Source organism: Lolium perenne, chromosome 3 (genome assembly GCF_019359855.2).
Source record: "Lolium perenne isolate Kyuss_39 chromosome 3, Kyuss_2.0, whole genome shotgun sequence".
NCBI lineage: Eukaryota > Viridiplantae > Streptophyta > Magnoliopsida > Poales > Poaceae > Lolium > Lolium perenne.
The window spans coordinates 194,658,306-194,676,774 of record NC_067246.2 but is presented as its reverse complement, the minus strand read 5'-3'; the positions used below and the strand labels follow the sequence as shown (position 1 = coordinate 194,676,774).

At 43.0% G+C, this 18,469-nt stretch overlaps 1 protein-coding gene and 1 non-coding gene across 2 annotated transcripts; one reads left to right on the top strand and one right to left on the bottom strand.

Moving 5' to 3' along the window:
* Window positions 1-8,835: 8,835 nt before the first annotated feature.
* LOC127342968 (DEAD-box ATP-dependent RNA helicase 25) lies at window positions 8,836-12,752 on the bottom strand. The gene is made up of 10 exons (XM_051369032.2): window positions 12,286-12,752; window positions 11,417-11,523; window positions 11,263-11,318; window positions 10,920-11,144; window positions 10,640-10,846; window positions 10,482-10,568; window positions 10,308-10,403; window positions 10,005-10,220; window positions 9,749-9,931; window positions 8,836-9,618 (listed from the first exon to the last, which is right to left on the bottom strand). The coding sequence occupies exons 1-10, from the start codon at window positions 12,654-12,656 to the stop codon at window positions 9,391-9,393; spliced, it is 1,776 nt and encodes a 591-aa protein (XP_051224992.1). The 5' UTR covers window positions 12,657-12,752; the 3' UTR covers window positions 8,836-9,390.
* A 1,135-nt stretch (window positions 12,753-13,887) lies between these two features.
* On the top strand, window positions 13,888-13,968 carry TRNAL-AAG (transfer RNA leucine (anticodon AAG)). Its single transcript has one exon. It is a non-coding gene; the product is annotated as a tRNA-Leu (tRNA).
* The last annotated feature ends 4,501 nt before the right edge of the window (window positions 13,969-18,469 follow it).

Below are 18,469 nucleotides of genomic sequence, written 5' to 3'. Positions count from 1 at the left end.
GAGTTTGCATTGGTAAAAGAGGCCCTAGCCAACTCATGAGCAACCTTATTTGCTTCTCTTGGGCAGTAGTTGAAGCTCACATCTCCAATAGTTGTGACAAGATCCACACAGTCTGCAAAAATGGCAGTAGCTTCACTCCACCATCTATCCCCTCCAGAACAAGCATCTATAATCTCCAATGAATCAGATTCAGCTTGAATTCTATTACATCCCATTCTAGTTGCTAATAATAGTCCGTTCTTCATGGCAATTGCCTCAGCCATCGCCGCTGATGCGACATGCGGTATGAGTGAATTTGATGCTGCAACAAATCTTCCTTCATAATCCCTCAGGACAACGCCAGTAGCCCCAGCCCGCTGGTCATCATGATAAGCGGCGTCTACATTTAGTTTGATGTATCTAGGGTCTGGCTTAAGCCACTTCACAGTTTCAGAATTACTTTGTATCTTCATAGCCCTAGCTGAATTGGCTACAATAGCTAGGATTGACATCTTGCATCTAAACATTGGTGGAACCGATTCATTGTTTGTGCGTCTTCTTCTTATCCACCATAAGTACCAACAGGTAACCATAATAGTTTCCTTTAACCCCATATTCTCAAAGCCTTGTAGCGAATTATCCTGTCTTCTTAGCAAAACCTCAAGGACAACTGAGCCAGATCGGTCTGTTTGCACTGCATCAGTAATAATATCAAGAATACCAATTGCTTCCCAAAGCTGAGTAGCTGCTGGGCAAAGAAATAATAGATGCAGAACATCCTCCGGGCCAACTCCACAAATAGGACAGCTAGCCGATGTACCAATGTGGCGATTTGCAAGAATACACTTAAGAGGTATGATGCCGTGTAATGCTCTCCATATGAAGATTTTAACCTTGCTTTGTACTTTGATCTTCCAGAGGGTTTTCCAAACCGGATTTGTAGCCGAGGATCCAGGTAATGCTAGTTGTGGCGCCGAGGGACCAAATTGATGCCGCCACTGTAAATAGTATCCCGACCTGACAGTATACCTTCCATGAGAAGTTGGTCCCCAAGCAATAAAATCCTCAAGACCATGACTATGTAGTGGAATTTGCAAGATACGCCTTACATCAATATCTGCAAAAATGCTTCTCAGTAGTTCCTCATCCCATTGGTTTGTCACCAGATTAATCAACTCACAGACCTTAGTGTAGATCACTCCACCTCTAGGGGATAATATCTTCCTCGACGGACTACTGGGGATCCATGGGTCACGCCAAATGTTTATTTTTTCTCCGTTACCGATTCTCCAAATATAGCCTCGCTTAAACGTGGTTACCCCCGCTAGGATGCTTTGCCAAGTTAGAGAGGAACCAGCTTTAGGACCCGCTGTCAATATATTTCCATCAGGGTAGTATTTGGCCTGCAAGACCCGTGCACACAAGGAATCCGGGGTATCAATGAGCCTTCCCACCTGCTTTGCCAACATGGCTAGATTAAAAGAGTGAAAGTCCCTGAACCCCATTCCACCTTCATTCTTGGGATAGCAGAGTTTCCACCATGCAAACCAGTGCATTTTATTTGAATTATCATCATCGCCCCACCAGAATTTGGAGATTGCATCCATCATACCTTTACAAACCCCTTTTGGTATTAAGAAGACCGACATAGCATAAACTGGTATAGCCTGAGCTACAGCCTTCAGTAAGATTTCTTTGCCCCCAATAGATAATAGTTTTTCCTTCCAGCCATTGATACGTTGTATAATCCTTTCAATAAAATGTTTGAAGCAATCACTCCTATCAGCCCCTACTAAAGCTGGGAGACCCAAGTATTTATCCGACAATGCTTCTGTATCGATATGTAACGCCTCGCATATTTCTGCTCTAAGAAGAACATTAGTATTTGGAGAGAAAAAAATACTTGATTTTGCCAAACTCACCATCTGTCCTGAGTTTGCACAGTACGTGTCCAAGACCCGTTGTAAGGAAGTTGCATTGTTCATATCAGCTTTCATGAGGATCAGAGAATCATCAGCAAATAAAAGGTGTGAAACTGATGGTGCATTTCTGCACACCCTAACCCCATCGATACCACCAACTTCTTCTGCATACAACAGCAGACTTGATAACCCCTCTGCACACAACAGGAATAAATAAGGTGATAGAGGGTTCCCTTGGCGAAGCCCTCTAGTAGGAACAAACATATCGGTTTCTTCTGAATTAAATCTCACTTGGTATCTAACCGATCTAACACAAGCCATCATAATAGAGATCCAACGCTCAGAAAATCCCATCTTCCTCATCATATTTTCCAGAAAAATCCATTCGACTCTATCATAAGCTTTGTGCATATCAAGCTTGACTGCACAACATCCATTAGTCCCCGATCTCTTATTCTTTATAGTATGAATACTCTCATATGCCACAAGAACATTATCAGTAATAAGACGACCGGGGACAAAAGCACTCTGAGTAGGGGAAATGACCTCAGGTAGAATTTGTTTAAGTCGGAGGGCTAGCATCTTGGATATAATTTTATAAATGACGTTGCAAAGACTTATCGGACGGAATTGAGTAATGAGCTCAGGATTTTCTACCTTTGGGATAAGAACCACAGTAGTATCATTCCATCCATCAGGAATCTGCCCAGAGTTCAATGCTTGCAAAATCTCCTGTGTAATATCCTCCCCACAAATATTCCAGAACTGTTTATAGAAAATAGCATGAAGCCCATCCGGACCAGGCGCTTTGTAATCACCAATGCTGAAAGCCGCTTTTCTGACATCCTCGGCAGTAAAAGGAGCATCTAGATTTTCATTCATGAAATCAGTAACTCTTGGTTGAATTTTTTCCAAAACCGCCGGGTCTGTCTCCTGGACTTCAGAGGTGAAAAGATCAGTAAAATAGTTAAGTACAAGAGGCTTAAGATCATTCGTGCCTTCCACCCAATTATTGTTACCATCCTTCAACTTAACAATGAAATTCTTTTTTCTTCTTGCCGAAGCAAAATTGTGGAAAAAGTTTGTATTTCTGTCCCCATACCGAATCCAATTAGCTCGGGAACGCTGTGACCAGTACACTTCTTCTTGCTCAAGAAGGATTTCAATAAGATTCGCCATCTCTTTTGCTTTAGCCTCGTTCTCATCCGTTAATTGCCCAGACATAGCTTCTTCTAGTTCACGCTGGGCTTTACGTAGCCTTTTTTCGGTTTTTTCAGAATATTTGAATCCCACTCATGCAAGGATGCATGCATACAGCTGAGCTTGGCTAAGACTCCACTCTGAATTGATGAAGCTTCTTCCCATGCTCGTTGCACAATCTGCCGAAAACCTGGCTCACGTAGCCATTTTGCTTCAAACTTCCGTGAACCTCCCCTGTGATCAGTTAAATCTGATTTATATTCCGTGTCCAACATAATGGGGCGATGATCAGATTTAATATAACCAAGGTGTTGCAAAGCAGCACCCGGGTGCATAGTGATCCAAGCAGCATTAGCCACCGCCCGATCCAACCTTTCTCGAATTCTGCCTCTCTTCCATATGAAAGCATCACCAGTATAACCCAGATCATCCAAATCACAGTCATCCAGCACTTGTCGGAACGCATGCATGAACGAATCCGGTCTTGGATTACCCCCTTCCTTCTCGTGCGAAAAAGCAATCTCATTAAAATCCCCAATAATGGCCCACGGTACTGTAGAATTACTGTTCAACTCTCTGATTTTATTCCACGTTTTATACTTATCTTCCCATCGTGGTTCGCCATAGATACCAGTTAACCTCCAGATCTTCTCTGGTGATTCAATAACTTTAACATCAATATATTTAGGATCTGAGAAAATCTGCTGAATGACAATCTCTTTTCTCCAAAAAAGAAGTACACCTCCACTTCTGGTAGAACTTGGATTAACAATTTTGAAATCCATCTGCATTCTTCTTCTCAAACATTCTGTTGGATAATCTTCTAAGTGTGTCTCAGATAGGAACATTACATCGGGATCATATCGCCTTCGTAGATCCGAAAGCGTGCGAACTGTCGGGTCGTTCCCTAAACCCTGACAGTTCAAAGATAATATTTTCATTGCGACCGGACAGGTTCCTCATAGGAACCCGCCGATCCTAGCGAAGTGGAGTTAGCTCCTTCCTTCTTCGAACGCTTCTTTCTATCCTTCTCAGCCCCCTCTGAATTAACATCCTTAGGCAATTCAGTTCCATCTACCTGCATTGCAGCAAGTGTCCCATTGCCGGTATCAGTCTGTTCCTGCTCTTCCTCTAGTACCTCTGGTGACATATTTAATCTCCTCTTTGCTCCAGGATCAGAACTCTCTTCATCTGTCATCACCACCTCGGGTGTTTTAACCGGACTGGTTGCTGTATCCTTTCAATTATCATCTATTTCTAAGTCTCTGACTTGTCTAATAGCATTATGCCACCAACTGGTAAAGGGCCCAGTCCCACGGCCACGACCAGGGATGATAGGCTCGTATGATTCCATGTCTCGGCCATCTCCATCAAATCTTCCCCGGCCGTTCATAGATCTTCCTCTGCCTCTGCCTCGGTTGCCTCCAAACGCAACACGTCCATACCAAGTATCTCTCTCAGCTTTTAAGAAGTCTCCCCACTTCAACTTGCTTTCATCGTGTTTGCCCGTTCCACACTCAAGGTGAATGTGGCCAACCATACCGCATGCTCCGCAAAATCTAGGTATTTTCTCAAATTGAATTTTGAAGAATTCTCTTTGTCCCGCTCTTGATATAGTAACAAATCTTGCCAGAGGCTTACGAAGATCGAGCTTAACACGCACTCTAATGAAATCTCCCAATCCATGAGGGGTTTTATCCACAACCGCCTCTGATCCAACTTTACGCTCTATCAAATTCTTCACCAGATTTTCCCCACGATACCCATCTGGTAATTTGTGAACTTGGACCCAAACTGCCAGGAAGTTCAAATCAATAGAATCAGGAGATACAAGACCATCATACTCCTCGACAGTCACCGCGTTTTGGCGAAACAACCACGGCCCTCCTTTAGTGATTTTCAGCCAATCTCCCAGACAAAAGCATTGTACTGTGAACAAATTATTCTCTAAATTTCTGAATTTGATCTCTCTTGCAGGGCTCCATGCGATCCGCATATGTTGTTCAAAAGTTTGAGGACTAAAGAAGTTCATAGAGTGCACCTTTACCAGAGCCATCCACTTGATTCCCTCCTTCGGTGCATCAGCTTCTTCCTCAAAGACCAAATCGTTGATTTCCTCCTCATCAATTCCTAGTCGCTGAAGCAGATCATCCAATCGCTCTTCCTTCTTCGATCCCGAACCCTCTCCTGTCTGGCTCGCGGCGCTCGAAGCAGGAGAAGCCATCGTCGGAGACCAAAACCCTAACCAGGGCCTGCACCGAAGAAAAAAGTCCGCCCTCGAAGGAGAACCGGAAACGACCCGGAGACGAGGCTGCCTCAGGGGGGAACGAAAGACTCCGCGTCGGAGAGGATCTCCGGCCGGAGGCAGAAACCCTAGTCGCCTAGGTCAGAAACCCTAGTCGCCTAGGTCATATAGCCTTATAGCCTTATAGGGCATGTACTGTAATTCACAAGACCGTCTTATCTTAATACCCTCTCATAATCTAGTCTAGATATAATACTGTAATAGAATATAATGTACAATTTATCTTTTATTCTTATCTATAGTAACTAGGTATATTTAAATATGTTGTGAGAAAAATATTGCTAAGAGATCATCTTTTAATAAAGACAAACTTTTTTTCAAATTTCTCTTTCCCCCAACGCAACATTTATCATAAGTGGCACCCGTAAATATCATCATTGTGCATGCCCCTAGTCTTGGCGTCACTGGCGTAGCTTAGTGCATGTTTATTATTTGAGCTATATCCTACCATCAGAAGACCAATAGGAGCAATACTTGAAATGGCAATCCATAAAAAACACCAATAATAAGATCGACGCATTCCTTACTTTGATCCGACCCTGTTCCCCGGCTAATTTGCTTGCTCACTAGAAGAGTCAAGCGAGAGCAGCTAGTTTAGAAGGAGGGGCTATTCGGCCTCACTTGTCGGAGACTGAACTACCACTTTTGAGCCTGTAACTTCCATACTGGTGACTTAAGTGTCTTTTATCTGCCGGATAATTCAGATTTGTCTTTGTGCTTTCGGGTTGCCTATACCAGAGAATTCAAGAAATAGAGACGCGCATTGCCTAATTGGTAGTTTATTTCCCACCATAGCTTTACTCAAGTGGAAATCCTTTTTTGAATCGAACAAAAAGTTCGTAACCGCTCGTCCAATCGTAGTATCTCCAATCTCTGCCTTGGTTGGTGCACCTATGGTTCTTTTTGTTATTGATGCCAAGAAAGATAAATAAAGGAAAACAATCTTCATTGCCTCTAGTTGCGAAGGTAGCAAACCTACATATTGAGTGAAATGGTTGGTGGTGATGATGTGTGGTAAGGTCGCTGCTAATGAATGGTGGGTGCGTGGAGAATGCTATGGATTCGAGCTCAATTTTCCTCTCACTACTTAGATTTGTTTCTTATCTCTCATTCATGTTTCCTTTGTTCTGCCGACTACATTGAGCCTCTTCCACTTTTTTCTTTTATCTAGTCCACTTGCTTCAAATCTTGTAGCGCTGGTCCCTACAGACCAGAAACCCGTTTCATTTTCTTTGCCAGGTGGCTAACATTCTTAATATAAAAGTCTTGTTTGTTATGGGAGTCAGGGTTGTCAATCAATTAGAAAAAAGGGGGGCCCCCCCCCCCCCCCCCCCCCCGCATGATTTGCACATGCACTGAAGATTTTTTTTTTGGGATAGGCCTAAATTTTGGATTTTTGAGGATCCCCCCCCCCCCCCCCCCAGCCACCAAGCTCTGCTACTGGTTGGCGTCAAAATTGAATCTCTCTTTCCACACATTCAAACAATACATTATCAAAACTATCATAATCAACCTGACATGTTAAAAATCTACAAACAATGTCAATACGAGTCGGTTGTGGCGCAAAAGTTAATTTAAAATTGGCGTGAAGGATCACCTGCGAAAAACAAAGAAGTGATTTACACAAATTGATTGGAATCAGACAACAAACTTCATTCAAGTTCTTCAAGTGACATTTTAGTACTAGTACCAAATTAAACTTTGACAACCACTTTGATGAGTGCTAGAGCTCTAGGGGCGTGATTGCCCTGGTACACATCAATCACACACAAAAAAACAAAGTGGTACTCCATTGCACCACTGGAGTCTCCTCATCATCAATTACACACACGTCGGTGCATTAATGGCATTAGTGGCGTATCTAATGGGGGTGTTATGCCACCGCCTTCAAAAGTAATACCTTTGTTTCAATGAATAAGGCATACGCTTATTTTAAGATAAACTTTGACCTAGAAAATTTGAGCAATAAAATTATAACTATATTACACATAATGAGTAACGTTGGATTTTTAGTGAAAAGCACTTTCAAATCATACTAATTTTATATCAATATTCTTTGTATATTTGGAGTAATACTTGGTAAAAAAACACATAAAATGAGGGTCTTTTATTCATTGGAATGGAGGTAGTATAGAACTTCTTCTAGCTTGGTGTTTTGGCACCCGGGAGCATATGCTTCCGGTTTTTAAATTTTGTTTTAAATATACTTTTAAAATGTTGAAAATTCGAACATAAAATTTAGTGGGTACATCTTGAAATTCTACACGTTCACAAAGTTGTTCCACAGAAAACCGACATTTTGAGTGTCATCTGTAAAAAAGACAAATTTTGCTATAAAAAAAGGTTGCATACGAGACGTTTTGTATGTCTTTGTCACACAAGTTATAAAAAATGTCGTTTTTTCGCTAAACCTGATGTGCGCACGTAAAATGTTGAAACGTAAGCGAGAAAAATTTTGTTCAATTTTTTTTTTTTTGAGAAACACATTACAAACGCAGACGCTCACATACACGCGCATACACTCACCCCTATGAACGCACACACGCACACCCCTACCCCTATGAGCACCTCCGGAAGACTGAGCCGGTGGATTGGATCTTGAAATTGACGAAGTCACCACATGCGCCTCGCTGTCGACGGGAACGTCGCCTCCCACTGAATGAATATTCCGCCTTTATGAGACACACATATGTCAACCCTGGGGTTTGAACTCTGGTGGGCTGGAGGTACAACCACCCTCCTAACCACTCAACCTCAGGTTGGTTCTCTTGTTCGAATTTTTTTGACATTTCAAAATATTTTTTTCGATGGCAGGAGCATATGCTCCCATGTGCCGAATTGAATTTCTGTTACGTACTAGTACTAGTACAATTTTGACTATGTGGCTAAATACAAAGCTTGCCACCCCCATTTGTTCTAGATTCGCCGCTGCGGCGGATGTAGCCCGGACGTCAGTCGTTCTGCCATGTGCCATGTGATTAGCAACAAAACTGGTGCTTGTTTGTGTGTTTCTCTCTGTCTTCAAGTAATCGCAAAAATAAAGAAGAGACTTTTACTCCCTGCGTTCTAGATAAGTACTGTACAATATTTTTGGATTTTGCATAGTCTCCCTGTTAACCTGAAAACCTCAGCAGCATGTAAGACTGTCATCTTCTGATGCCTTTTGCCTACAAATAAGAGCCTAACCCTCTGTTGTCGCAAAGCTCAAGTCGTTCTAAGCAGCCACCGCGTGTAACCCCAGGACCGCTTGAAGCAGGACATTGGTTTTGTAATTTGTACTCACTCAATCTGTCAAATTAGCGTCACAGCTTAATCTAATAAAAAAGAAATTCGCGCCAGCCTCCTGTTTCATTGCTTCTTTCTCCACAGGTCTTAGTTGCTCGGGGCAGAAGAATGACAAAATGCTACAGAAATATTGCACAAGCCATCTGGAACGAATATGCTGGCAAATGCATTTTTAGGAGATTCACACTACATCACACTGATCCGAAACCCAGCAGCAGGCACTGCTGCACTATTGCAGTGTAATACCTATTACAAAAAAACTCCTGCTTCCATACAACAGGATACTATAGCTGATACATATCGTACCAACTGGGTGTACTAAGCTATCTGGTGCCCTGTGGTACAATGCAAAATACATTTGTCAAAATGGGTCTGAACATATGTCTATCAGGTCACTAAATTGTTCTGTCTGTTGCTTTACATGATGAATCAATGGGTCTGTCTGAACCCATCCTGTGTGGGTAGCGAATCGGTCAACATTTGGCTTCAAAAAGACTTCTGAACTCGGAGGGAAGTCATCCTAGTGTTCATTGTTCAAGCTCTGACCACCCTCGGGCAGATCAATGTGCAAATCCCCAATATCCGCAGCACTGAGGTACAGTAGGAGCAAAGTAATAGCTTACCAGACCAAGAGCATTCTGGTTGGTCCTGTCGTAGTCTGTTCTAGCATAAAAGTCCGGCTTGACCTTGGAGATCAGATTATGTAGACCGAAAGCCAGGAACCTTGCTGAGACCCATCTTCCGAAGAATGAGTTTGGGTATGGCTGGTGGGACAGCAAGGCCCATGCTCCTGCTGAACTCTTCACCGAGAGTAACAAGCCTGGACTTGTTACCGCCAATGGTCTTGTTCGAGTTGTAGTACCCTAACCATGCCTGGTAGGCTGATTCCTTTGTCTTCATCTCTACTCTTCTGAGTGCACCTTTCACCTGCCAAGTCAAGCACACATAAGAAAATTGACTTCAGGTTTATCAAACAGCTAATAGTAGTCTGTCGTTGCTAAATTTGCACCAGACTGAAGATCAAATTACACATGTACTAAAACTGTATACTGCTTACTTCCGTTTGAATGCTTGAATCAACTGAAGGTGTCACAGCCTCTGACACTGACAAATCTTTAACGCTAGTAAGAAAATGACTTTCCCAGGGAGCCAACAGTAAGAGGCCCTGCCCTTCCTTGCCTTTCCGTCCTGTCCTACCAATTCTGTGTATATACTGTTCTCTACCAGCAGGAATCCCAACCTTGTAAATACAAATAACTTTCATGAGGAATGTGCATGGGATTTTCGGTAAAATTTGTGAAAACAGAACCTACCTGTATGACAAGGGTGACATCAGGATAATCAACACCACGAGCTGATACATCAGAGCTAACTAGTATCACACCCTTTGACCTTCTGAATTCATCTGAGACCTTAGTCCTCGCAGATTGTGACTTTCTGGAATGAATCTCTCTTATATTCAGTTTCAGCTGGGAGAGAACTTCAGCAACCAGCTTTGTGACCATTGCGGTCGTACAGAATATAATCACCTGCAAAATTGTATGGGTAAGATGACTTAAGAACACATAGTACATCTTTAGTATACATGATTGCAACTACATGCTGAGATGACTTACTTTGTAGTCTGCATCTTCTGAGACATGCTTCTTCAATACATCATACAATATAGCAAATTGCAGATCTAGCGGTGCAACCATATACATCTGGCTAACCTGATGAAGCAGCACTAGTGTAAGGTACTTGATTTGAACTTCTAATGTACAACTCATAGAAAAATGATGGATTTAAACCTGTGAATGTGTCTCCTCGTCACCCTCTTTAACAGTGTTAATGAACTTATAGTCCTTCTTCATTGCTACATGACAAATTTGACGGACCTAACAAAAAACATTCACAAAATCAGATTGCCAACAGGGATTAACATTGCATAAATGATTAACGGGGATACCTCTTCTGGAACAGTAGCAGAGAACAGCAGTGTTTGTCGATCTTTAGGAGTGGCTGCCATGATTTTCTCAATATCTCTTCTGAATCCCATATCCAGTAGGCGGTCAGCTTCATCAAGAACAAGAACCTTCACGCCTTTAAGCCGGGTAGAAAAACCAGGCGTGTTCTCAAGATGATCCTTAAGCCTTCCTGGTGTAGCAACAAGAATCTGTTTGACCAATACCAAGCATTAGTGAATAACCGCAGCTAGATATGCGCACACTTGAGTTGATAGGTCTGACCTGACATGGGTTAGCTTGCAAATTCCGTTGCTCTTGAGTTATTCGTGTCCCACCAATTACAACCTGAACACCTAGTGAGCGATGATACTTGAGAAGCTTTTTGGCCTCAACAGCCACTTGGTTTGCCAGTTCTCTAGTAGGGCACATCACAAGACAATTTATAGATGACCGCAACTGAGTCCGCTGAGAAGTGGATAATGTAGAGAGAACCTCAATGGCTGGCAGCTAGAAATGAAAAATATTGAAACTCAGTCAGAGTGGATAATGGTTTAGAATATCGAACGGATAGTTCAGTAACTGCTAAACATCAATCTGACTATTGGGGCTGAATAACAAAGAGTACCAAAAAGGCAACGGTTTTTCCTGTCCCTGTCTTCGCTTTTGCAAGAACATCTTTGCCTATAGTGGAAGAAAACAAGGAATATCAGTTTCAAGGCTCCTCCTACCCAAGAGATTGATATCAAAGTGCAGCAATTATATTTGCAATTTTGTTTGACCTTGAAGGATTACTGGCAGAGTTGCTTCCTGAACCTGGGTCATCTTTCCATATCCAGCATCTTTGATGCCTTTCAACGAAAATGGAGAAATATCACATTGATCAAACCTGCAATATGCATGAGATTACTAAACCTCCGAATTCAGCAAAGCATACAAGTTGTGATAGTTCTCAATAATAACACTAACACTGAGCATCACAGATTAGGACCATTAGTCATTTAGGCCCCAACCGTGAGAGGCATGATACTCCTTAGCATGCAATTATGCCCCAGTATTTTGTTGTTCTTCATTGTTCCATGCCATACTTATTTTGCAGCTGCAGTCTACTTAATTCAAGTTAAATAAAGTCGTTATCCAATGACTGTACCATCATATTTAATCTTATATGTTCTGGAAAACAGTATGTCAGTTGCAACTTGGTTCAGAAAAAAAAAGTTAGGCAAGCACCCAAGTATGTAATAGCAGCTCTACCAAATGAGATCATTATAATCCACCACAATGTCTAACACGGCACTACTTAAAAGAGGCCGCAACTGTTGATTTACAATACTGAGGATTTTCATTTATAAAAACTCAGAATACTATCAGAACTTTGTGAAATCGATTAACTGAAGCAGAACAATATATAATAGCTTATTAGCTTGCACGATAGGAACAAAAAAAAAGGCAAAAATAGATATTCAATATTTCTTCCTAACACAGTCTTTTAAGATTTACTAATCTCTACTAGCAGGGTCATTCAACATTTCTTATTTCAAACTTAAAACCATAGAATCATGCAACATTAACTGAATTCGAGCTCTCCATTTCTACAGGTTTGAAAAGATTTGAGGACAGGGCGCTTGTAAGTTTGGGCTTTCGCGGTTACCTTGTCTCGCTGAGATAGGAGCCATCCACGCCTCCCGCCTCGCCCCCGCTCTTCTCCGCATCGAAGCCCAGAGGCTCCCCTTCCCCTTCCCCTTCCTCCTCGCGGACGCCCCTTCTCCTGCCCGCGACAACCCTAGGGAACCCAAGGCCGTCCTCCGCGACCCTCCGCTGCCTCTTGGGGTCGGCGGCGCCGCGGGCGCTTCCCGACCTGAGCTGGCTGACGACGTCGGCGACGTCGACCTTGGCGGCGGCCAGGGGAGCGGCGATGCGTCGGACGCTGGCTGTAACGCGGAGGCGGAGGTGGCAGGGAGAAGCCCTCGCGAGGACGGGGAGTCCTCCGTGGGCGCGGAGCAGGATATCACCGCCGGCCATCTCCGGTGAGTGGCTGGGGCGTAGGGTTCTGGAGGGGACGGGAGGTTCTGCCTGGGTTCGCGGCTTGGCGCGCGGGGACGAGAAGATAAGATATTTCGCCGGGTTCGTGCCTCGTGGGGCGCGGCTTTATAACGGCTGAATTATTTTTAGTAGGGTATAAAAATTGGAGGCAACCACATTTTTGTACTCGTAGTAATATTTGCAAAAAAAAAAAACTAAGAAATGGTACGGTAGCTAAAACATGTCAAAGAAATGTGTAATTTGTGTTTGTGTTGACCGCCCTCTTCGTAACTTTGTAATGTTTATTATGGCGCATGGAACACAACCTAGCTAGTTTAGTATAGCAACAAATTAAACCACAACACTAGCATAGTGTAAATGCAAAACTTCGTTGAAAGCCATCCTAACCTAGTATAACCTTTATAAACACATGTACATAACAACTCCATCGCCCATCACGACCCCAGGGGATCTGGTACCACCTTGAATGATTGCCACATCAGTCTCACTAACAAATGCTAGTAAGAATGCAACCCCAATTACGATTATGAGTATCGTAAGAGAAAGTGCAAAAGCTACAATCAGGTTAATCAAACAAATATAGGAATTATAGCCCATCAATACCACCCTTGGACCTGCGCGCCGGTGGCATTCAAAGTTTCGAACCATAGACCTTCGTCATGTAGTTATCTCGTGAAAATACACGTATCCATAAAGAAAAACAAGCCCTCGCCATATTTGGCCACTTGTAGGAAAGGATGTGACAAGATGCCTCCTTCTACGGTATTCATGATTACCTTGCGCTTACACCGGAGACCAGGAGCAAGCTGTGTCATATCCTTGGGGAGAAAAGATTCTATATAGTCTTAGTGACTCATATCTTATTTTGAGTTGCAAGGAGTAAGATGTCTCTCATACATGGTGAAAAAGAAATTGTGAGTGGATTTCCATTGTTAAATTCACTAGAATCCTAAAAGATCTCGAGGTTTTATGCGTTGCGTACTATTGTCTCGAAAAGATCTTTGATACTACATGCTTTTGAGACGAAGCCAAGTGAGGGAAGTCATGTGGTGGATAGATGTCTATTTGCTTGAGAGAAAGAAACTTGTACAGTTGTACGGCGTGGATTCAAATATCATGCCGGTTAGTTTCCTTGTGTCGCCGAAAGAGTGAGCCTATCAGAACGACAGTACGTGCTATATTAAACTTACTGTGTAAAAATTATCACAACGATCAGATGGCCGAGTTGGTCTAAGGCGCCAGATTAAGGTTCTGGTCCGAAAGGGCGTGGGTTCAAATCCCACTCTGGTCAAAACTTTTTCTTTTTTTAATCCGAGAAATTTGGCGTTAGTTTCGATTGCACAGTTCAAATTCTTTACCTTTATGTATTCTCGAAAATCTGGCAGCTGTTTCGAGCTAGCCCACGGTGCTTTTTTTTTTTCCAAGCGATCCCAAGGATCGATTTTCATTACCAAACTGATAACGAAAATACAAGAGTTATGCCGCACACGGCAGAAGAGAGCAGGGGGAGGGAGCGCCGCAAATGCTAGCGTTTGTAGAGAAAATATAAAACTATTACAGCAGAAAAACTAGGAAGTTTAAACATCAGGCGCTCAGGGGCCTGTGAACCAGAACGATTAACATCCAAAAGGATCAACTGATCTCAAAAGCTATCCAGCAGAACGACGGCAGCAGGCATCATCACACTCTTTGTTTTTGACAGGGAGCTAGCAGCTGTGATCAAAGGAGACGAATCACTCTTCAGTTTCCATGCGATCGTCGTCCAGGTCTTCCATAGTAGCATCGGCAATACGCAGTGTCCTTCCAGTTTGTTCAGCAGGCCGAGAGGAAGATGGGCTAGCCCACGGTGCTGAACTGCTGATGGAGGCGAGTGGAGACTGGAGAACGTCTTGTGTAGCGCCAACGAACTTCTGCAGGTCGGTCGGCACGGTGGCGCGTGCTAGTGCTCTTCCTCGCCGGCGTCCGCGTGCTCGTGTATGGAGCGGCCCTTCTTCTCCTGCGCAGTCGTTCCATCATTCGCGAGTGTAGGCGCGCAGCTTCTCGTTAATTTCAGATGTGAGAAATCTGTCCATTTTCTGCCACGGATACATCGTTAGTGCTTCCCACGTGCGCATGTGTCCTGTTTGTTTTTCCTAAATTGGTTTACTCCTCCCTCCTACTCATAAAAAAACGAAGGTTTAGTTTACTTTAGCCAAAATTTGAACTAAAGTCTCAACACTATAAATGCGTGCAGATACATTCATATCTAGGTAAAGTGGGTCACTTATTTTAGAATAGAGATAGTATGTAATTATTTGTGTTGCCGGTGTCATAAACTACCTGTAGTTGGTGTTCTTATTGATTTGTGATTTCGCTTGGTCCCGATTCGAATGGATGAAGTTTTGCATGCCCAATAGTAGGAGGCTACGACGAGTGTCCCCAAGGATCAAATGACACCCAACAACATCGTCGCCGCCAGCATTGGCCGAGGCAATGCATAGCTTATGCGTGTGCCCATACAGTCATACACCAACCTCGGAACTCAATCTCGTCACATGTAAAAATATCAAGCACCACCACAACATGAGGAATAAACCACTAGCATCACCACTAGTGGCATGATGCTGGCAGCCCACCATGTTATGAGTTGCCCCCCCCTCCCCCCAAATCAGATGTGTTCATATGTGTCACCGTAGCGGAATACACACCCTCATCTGGCTAACAAGGACACCAAGAACGCAACAACTGAAGGAGACAACCCATCCACCATTGTCCGCAAACTGGATGAGCCAGGCGGCGGTCATCGAAGAAAGGATGAGGTGGGGAAAGATATGCCAGCTACATCATGGTGAATTCAATGTTGCAAACTCATGGAAGTTGGGTACGTCGCCGAGAAAAGGTCAAGGAGAAAATCTAGAATAGGTATTGATTTATTGTCATACACCATGTGTTACCAAAAAAAAAAGGCATGCAACTTTTCTGGAAAGTCAATGTCAACCAATTTTACAGTCAAAAATACAAAAATGATCCACCATAGAATATATTTTTGTATATATCGTAGCGTTTATATTTGTCTCTATAAAAAATAATGTTGACTTTCAATTAGAAATACATGCTTGTTTTGTTGGAACGGAGGTGATATATTAGGCACCCTTTAACAAAATATAAATGCCCAAGAAATATTGAAATTTATATGAGTGAATCCTCTATAAAAAAATAGTACAAGTTAAAACAGATCATGGGTTAGATTCTTAGATCATATTTTTTGTTTTGTGTGTTTCAAAGGGCACACAAGTTCGATCAATCACATATTCTCCTTTGGATTCAATCAGAAGCGAGGCAAGGACGATAGCAAGCAAATATCTTGCGGTCAGTTGGATATACTGCAAAACATCCCATCCCGTGCCCATGATACAGAACGTTTGACAAATAGCACTGTCCACGCAGTAATCTTTACAACCGTCTACATACTCTTGAGAGAGCACCAGCAGACAACAATACTCTTTTTTAGAGAGCGCAAGCAGTATTCTTTACAGTTTACCAGACACTGAAATTTCAGTTTAACTAGTGAATAAATAAAACTGTACAACACCTTCGTCTGGCTAACAAAGACAACAAGAACACAACAACTGAAGGAGATTCATAGTGAACAAGGTAGTTGAAAGTGCATGGAGCCCCCATGTGTGATTTTGGTAATTAATGACAATCCCTATGGACTAATGTTTGCATTGAGTTATATTTGTAGGAGTTGTCCATAGGCAATTCTTGAACCATATGTTGGCTTCAAGGTTGAAATAAGAAGAAATTGATGAAGGATATCAAGTGTCAAGTATGTCATGAAGATGAAGATGAAGTGAGCCCTCAAGTTACTTCAAGACATCAACATGATGAAGAATGAAGAAATGATGTGCAAGTTCAAGATGAGCCATCTCGAAGAGATCCTTTGCTTGAGTCTTGCCATCCATATGGTGATCATGGATATGTGAAGATGCACCGAAGAAGAAGCTCTCCCATGGTGGATTATGGGGGAGCAATCCACATGGTGGTCATGTTTATGTGAAGATGCGCCGAAGAAGAAGCTCTCCCATGGTGGTTTATGGGGGAGCAATCTACAAGACTTCGTCAAGCAAGCACAAGCAAGAAAGGCGTTCCATCTTGTTGAGGTCAAGATCGTCGTCATCAAGCTCAAGTGGAATGCGCAAGTATAAGGTTTGCTCTTGATAGGGTTTCTTTCTCACCGGTCTCATAGTGTAGTTGGAGACCGGTTTATAGTTTAGTTGCCGTACTATCAAGAGGGCTCTCGAGTGAGTAACTCGGTCGTATCGTTCGGAGAGAGCTCAAACCTTTGCATCCTTGCATCATCTTTCTTGGTTGTTATTTGGACCTTATCCATGTGATGTTTTAGAGCTTGTGCTTATTCTCATGACAAGCTCTAGTTCATCGAAAACGGATTTTGCATAGATCACTTGTTGCGTTTTCGAGTTTGGTTCATCATCTTTCTTGGTTATTATTTGGATCTTATACATGTGATGATTTAGAGCTTGTGCTTATTCTCATGAAAAGCTCTAGTTCATCAAGAATGGTTTTTGCACGGGCAACTTGTTGCATTTTCAAGATTGGAGGTTTTACCGGTATGTCTTTTTTAGATAGGTCAAACCTTTCATCATTTGTTTCTATCCTCCCTTGTTGGACTATGATGGTTTCCTGCATGATCTTGTAGAGCTTGTTCCTAGCTTTAAAACAAGCCCAAGATCATCAAAATCGGAGTCCGGATGCTAAAGTTATGCCCGTTTCAGTTTGATGTTTCTGCCAGTTTTCAGGGGGGCGGATATTCCGGCCCAAGTTTGGGGCGGATAATCCGGCCCCCCGGAAAAATCCGGTTTTTGGACAAATCCGGGCAAATATCCGGCCAAATATCCGGCCCCCATCCTGGGGCACGTTTTTTCTGGTCCTTAGCCGTTTTTCGGGGCCCGAATATTTTGCAAATATCCGGCCCGGAAAATCCGGCCTGAGCTGACCCAAACGGTCATATTTCGATGGGAGGGGGTATTTAAGCCCCCCTTCTTCCTCCTTGGGCAGCTAACTCTTCCCCCAAGTGCTCTCCACCATTGTTGACCTTGAGAGCTTCTCTTTCCCTCTACTCCACCTATGCTTCTTGAATCTATTTGAGGGAAAAGGAAGAGGAGATCTAGATCTACATTCCTAACAATCAAATCCCTCTCTTTGTGAGGGGAATCCACTAGATCTAGATCTTGGAGAAATTTGGTGTTCCTCCTCTTATTTGTTCTTCCTCTCTTATTCCCCCAATAGCTTTTGTAGCTTTGTTGGAATTTGAGAGAGTAGGACTTGAGCATCTTTGTGGTGTTCTTGCCATTGCATTTGGTGCATCGGTTTGAGTTCTCCACGGTGATTCGTGGAGGTGAAAGCAAGAAGGTTGTTACTCTTGGGTTCTTGGAACCCTAGACGGATTCTAGGCCTTTGTGGCATCTTAGTGGTGTTCTTGGGGACTCCAATTAAGTTGTGGAGAATCTTCAAGGGCAAGGCCTTTGTGACATCTTAGTGGTGTTCTTGGGGACTCCAATTAAGTTGTGGAGAATCTTCAAGGGCAATGCCTTTGTGGCATCTTAGTGGTGTTCTTGGGGACTCCAATTAAGTTGTGGAGAATCTTCAAGGGCAAGGCCTTTGTGGCAATTTATTGGGAGCCTCCAATTAAGTTGTGGAGATAGCCCCAAGCTTTGTGCGGGTTCGGTGACCTTCCTAAGGTCCCATAGTGGATCGAGGACATCCCTTTTGGTGGGAATTCTCGAGGAGAA

What these genes read in the sequence shown, in the direction of transcription:
- LOC127342968 (XM_051369032.2), bottom strand. Translation starts at nt 12,656, where the DNA reads ATGGCCGGCGGTGATATCCTGCTCCGCGCCCACGGAGGACTCCCCGTC. An exon ending in CTGCTACTGTTCCAGAAGAG is followed by an intron (nt 10,569 to 10,639) that starts GTATCCCCGTTA and finishes GTTTTTTGTTAG; the next exon opens with GTCCGTCAAATTTGTCATGT. An exon ending in ACGAGGAGACACATTCACAG is followed by an intron (nt 10,404 to 10,481) that starts GTTTAAATCCAT and finishes CTGCTTCATCAG; the next exon opens with GTTAGCCAGATGTATATGGT.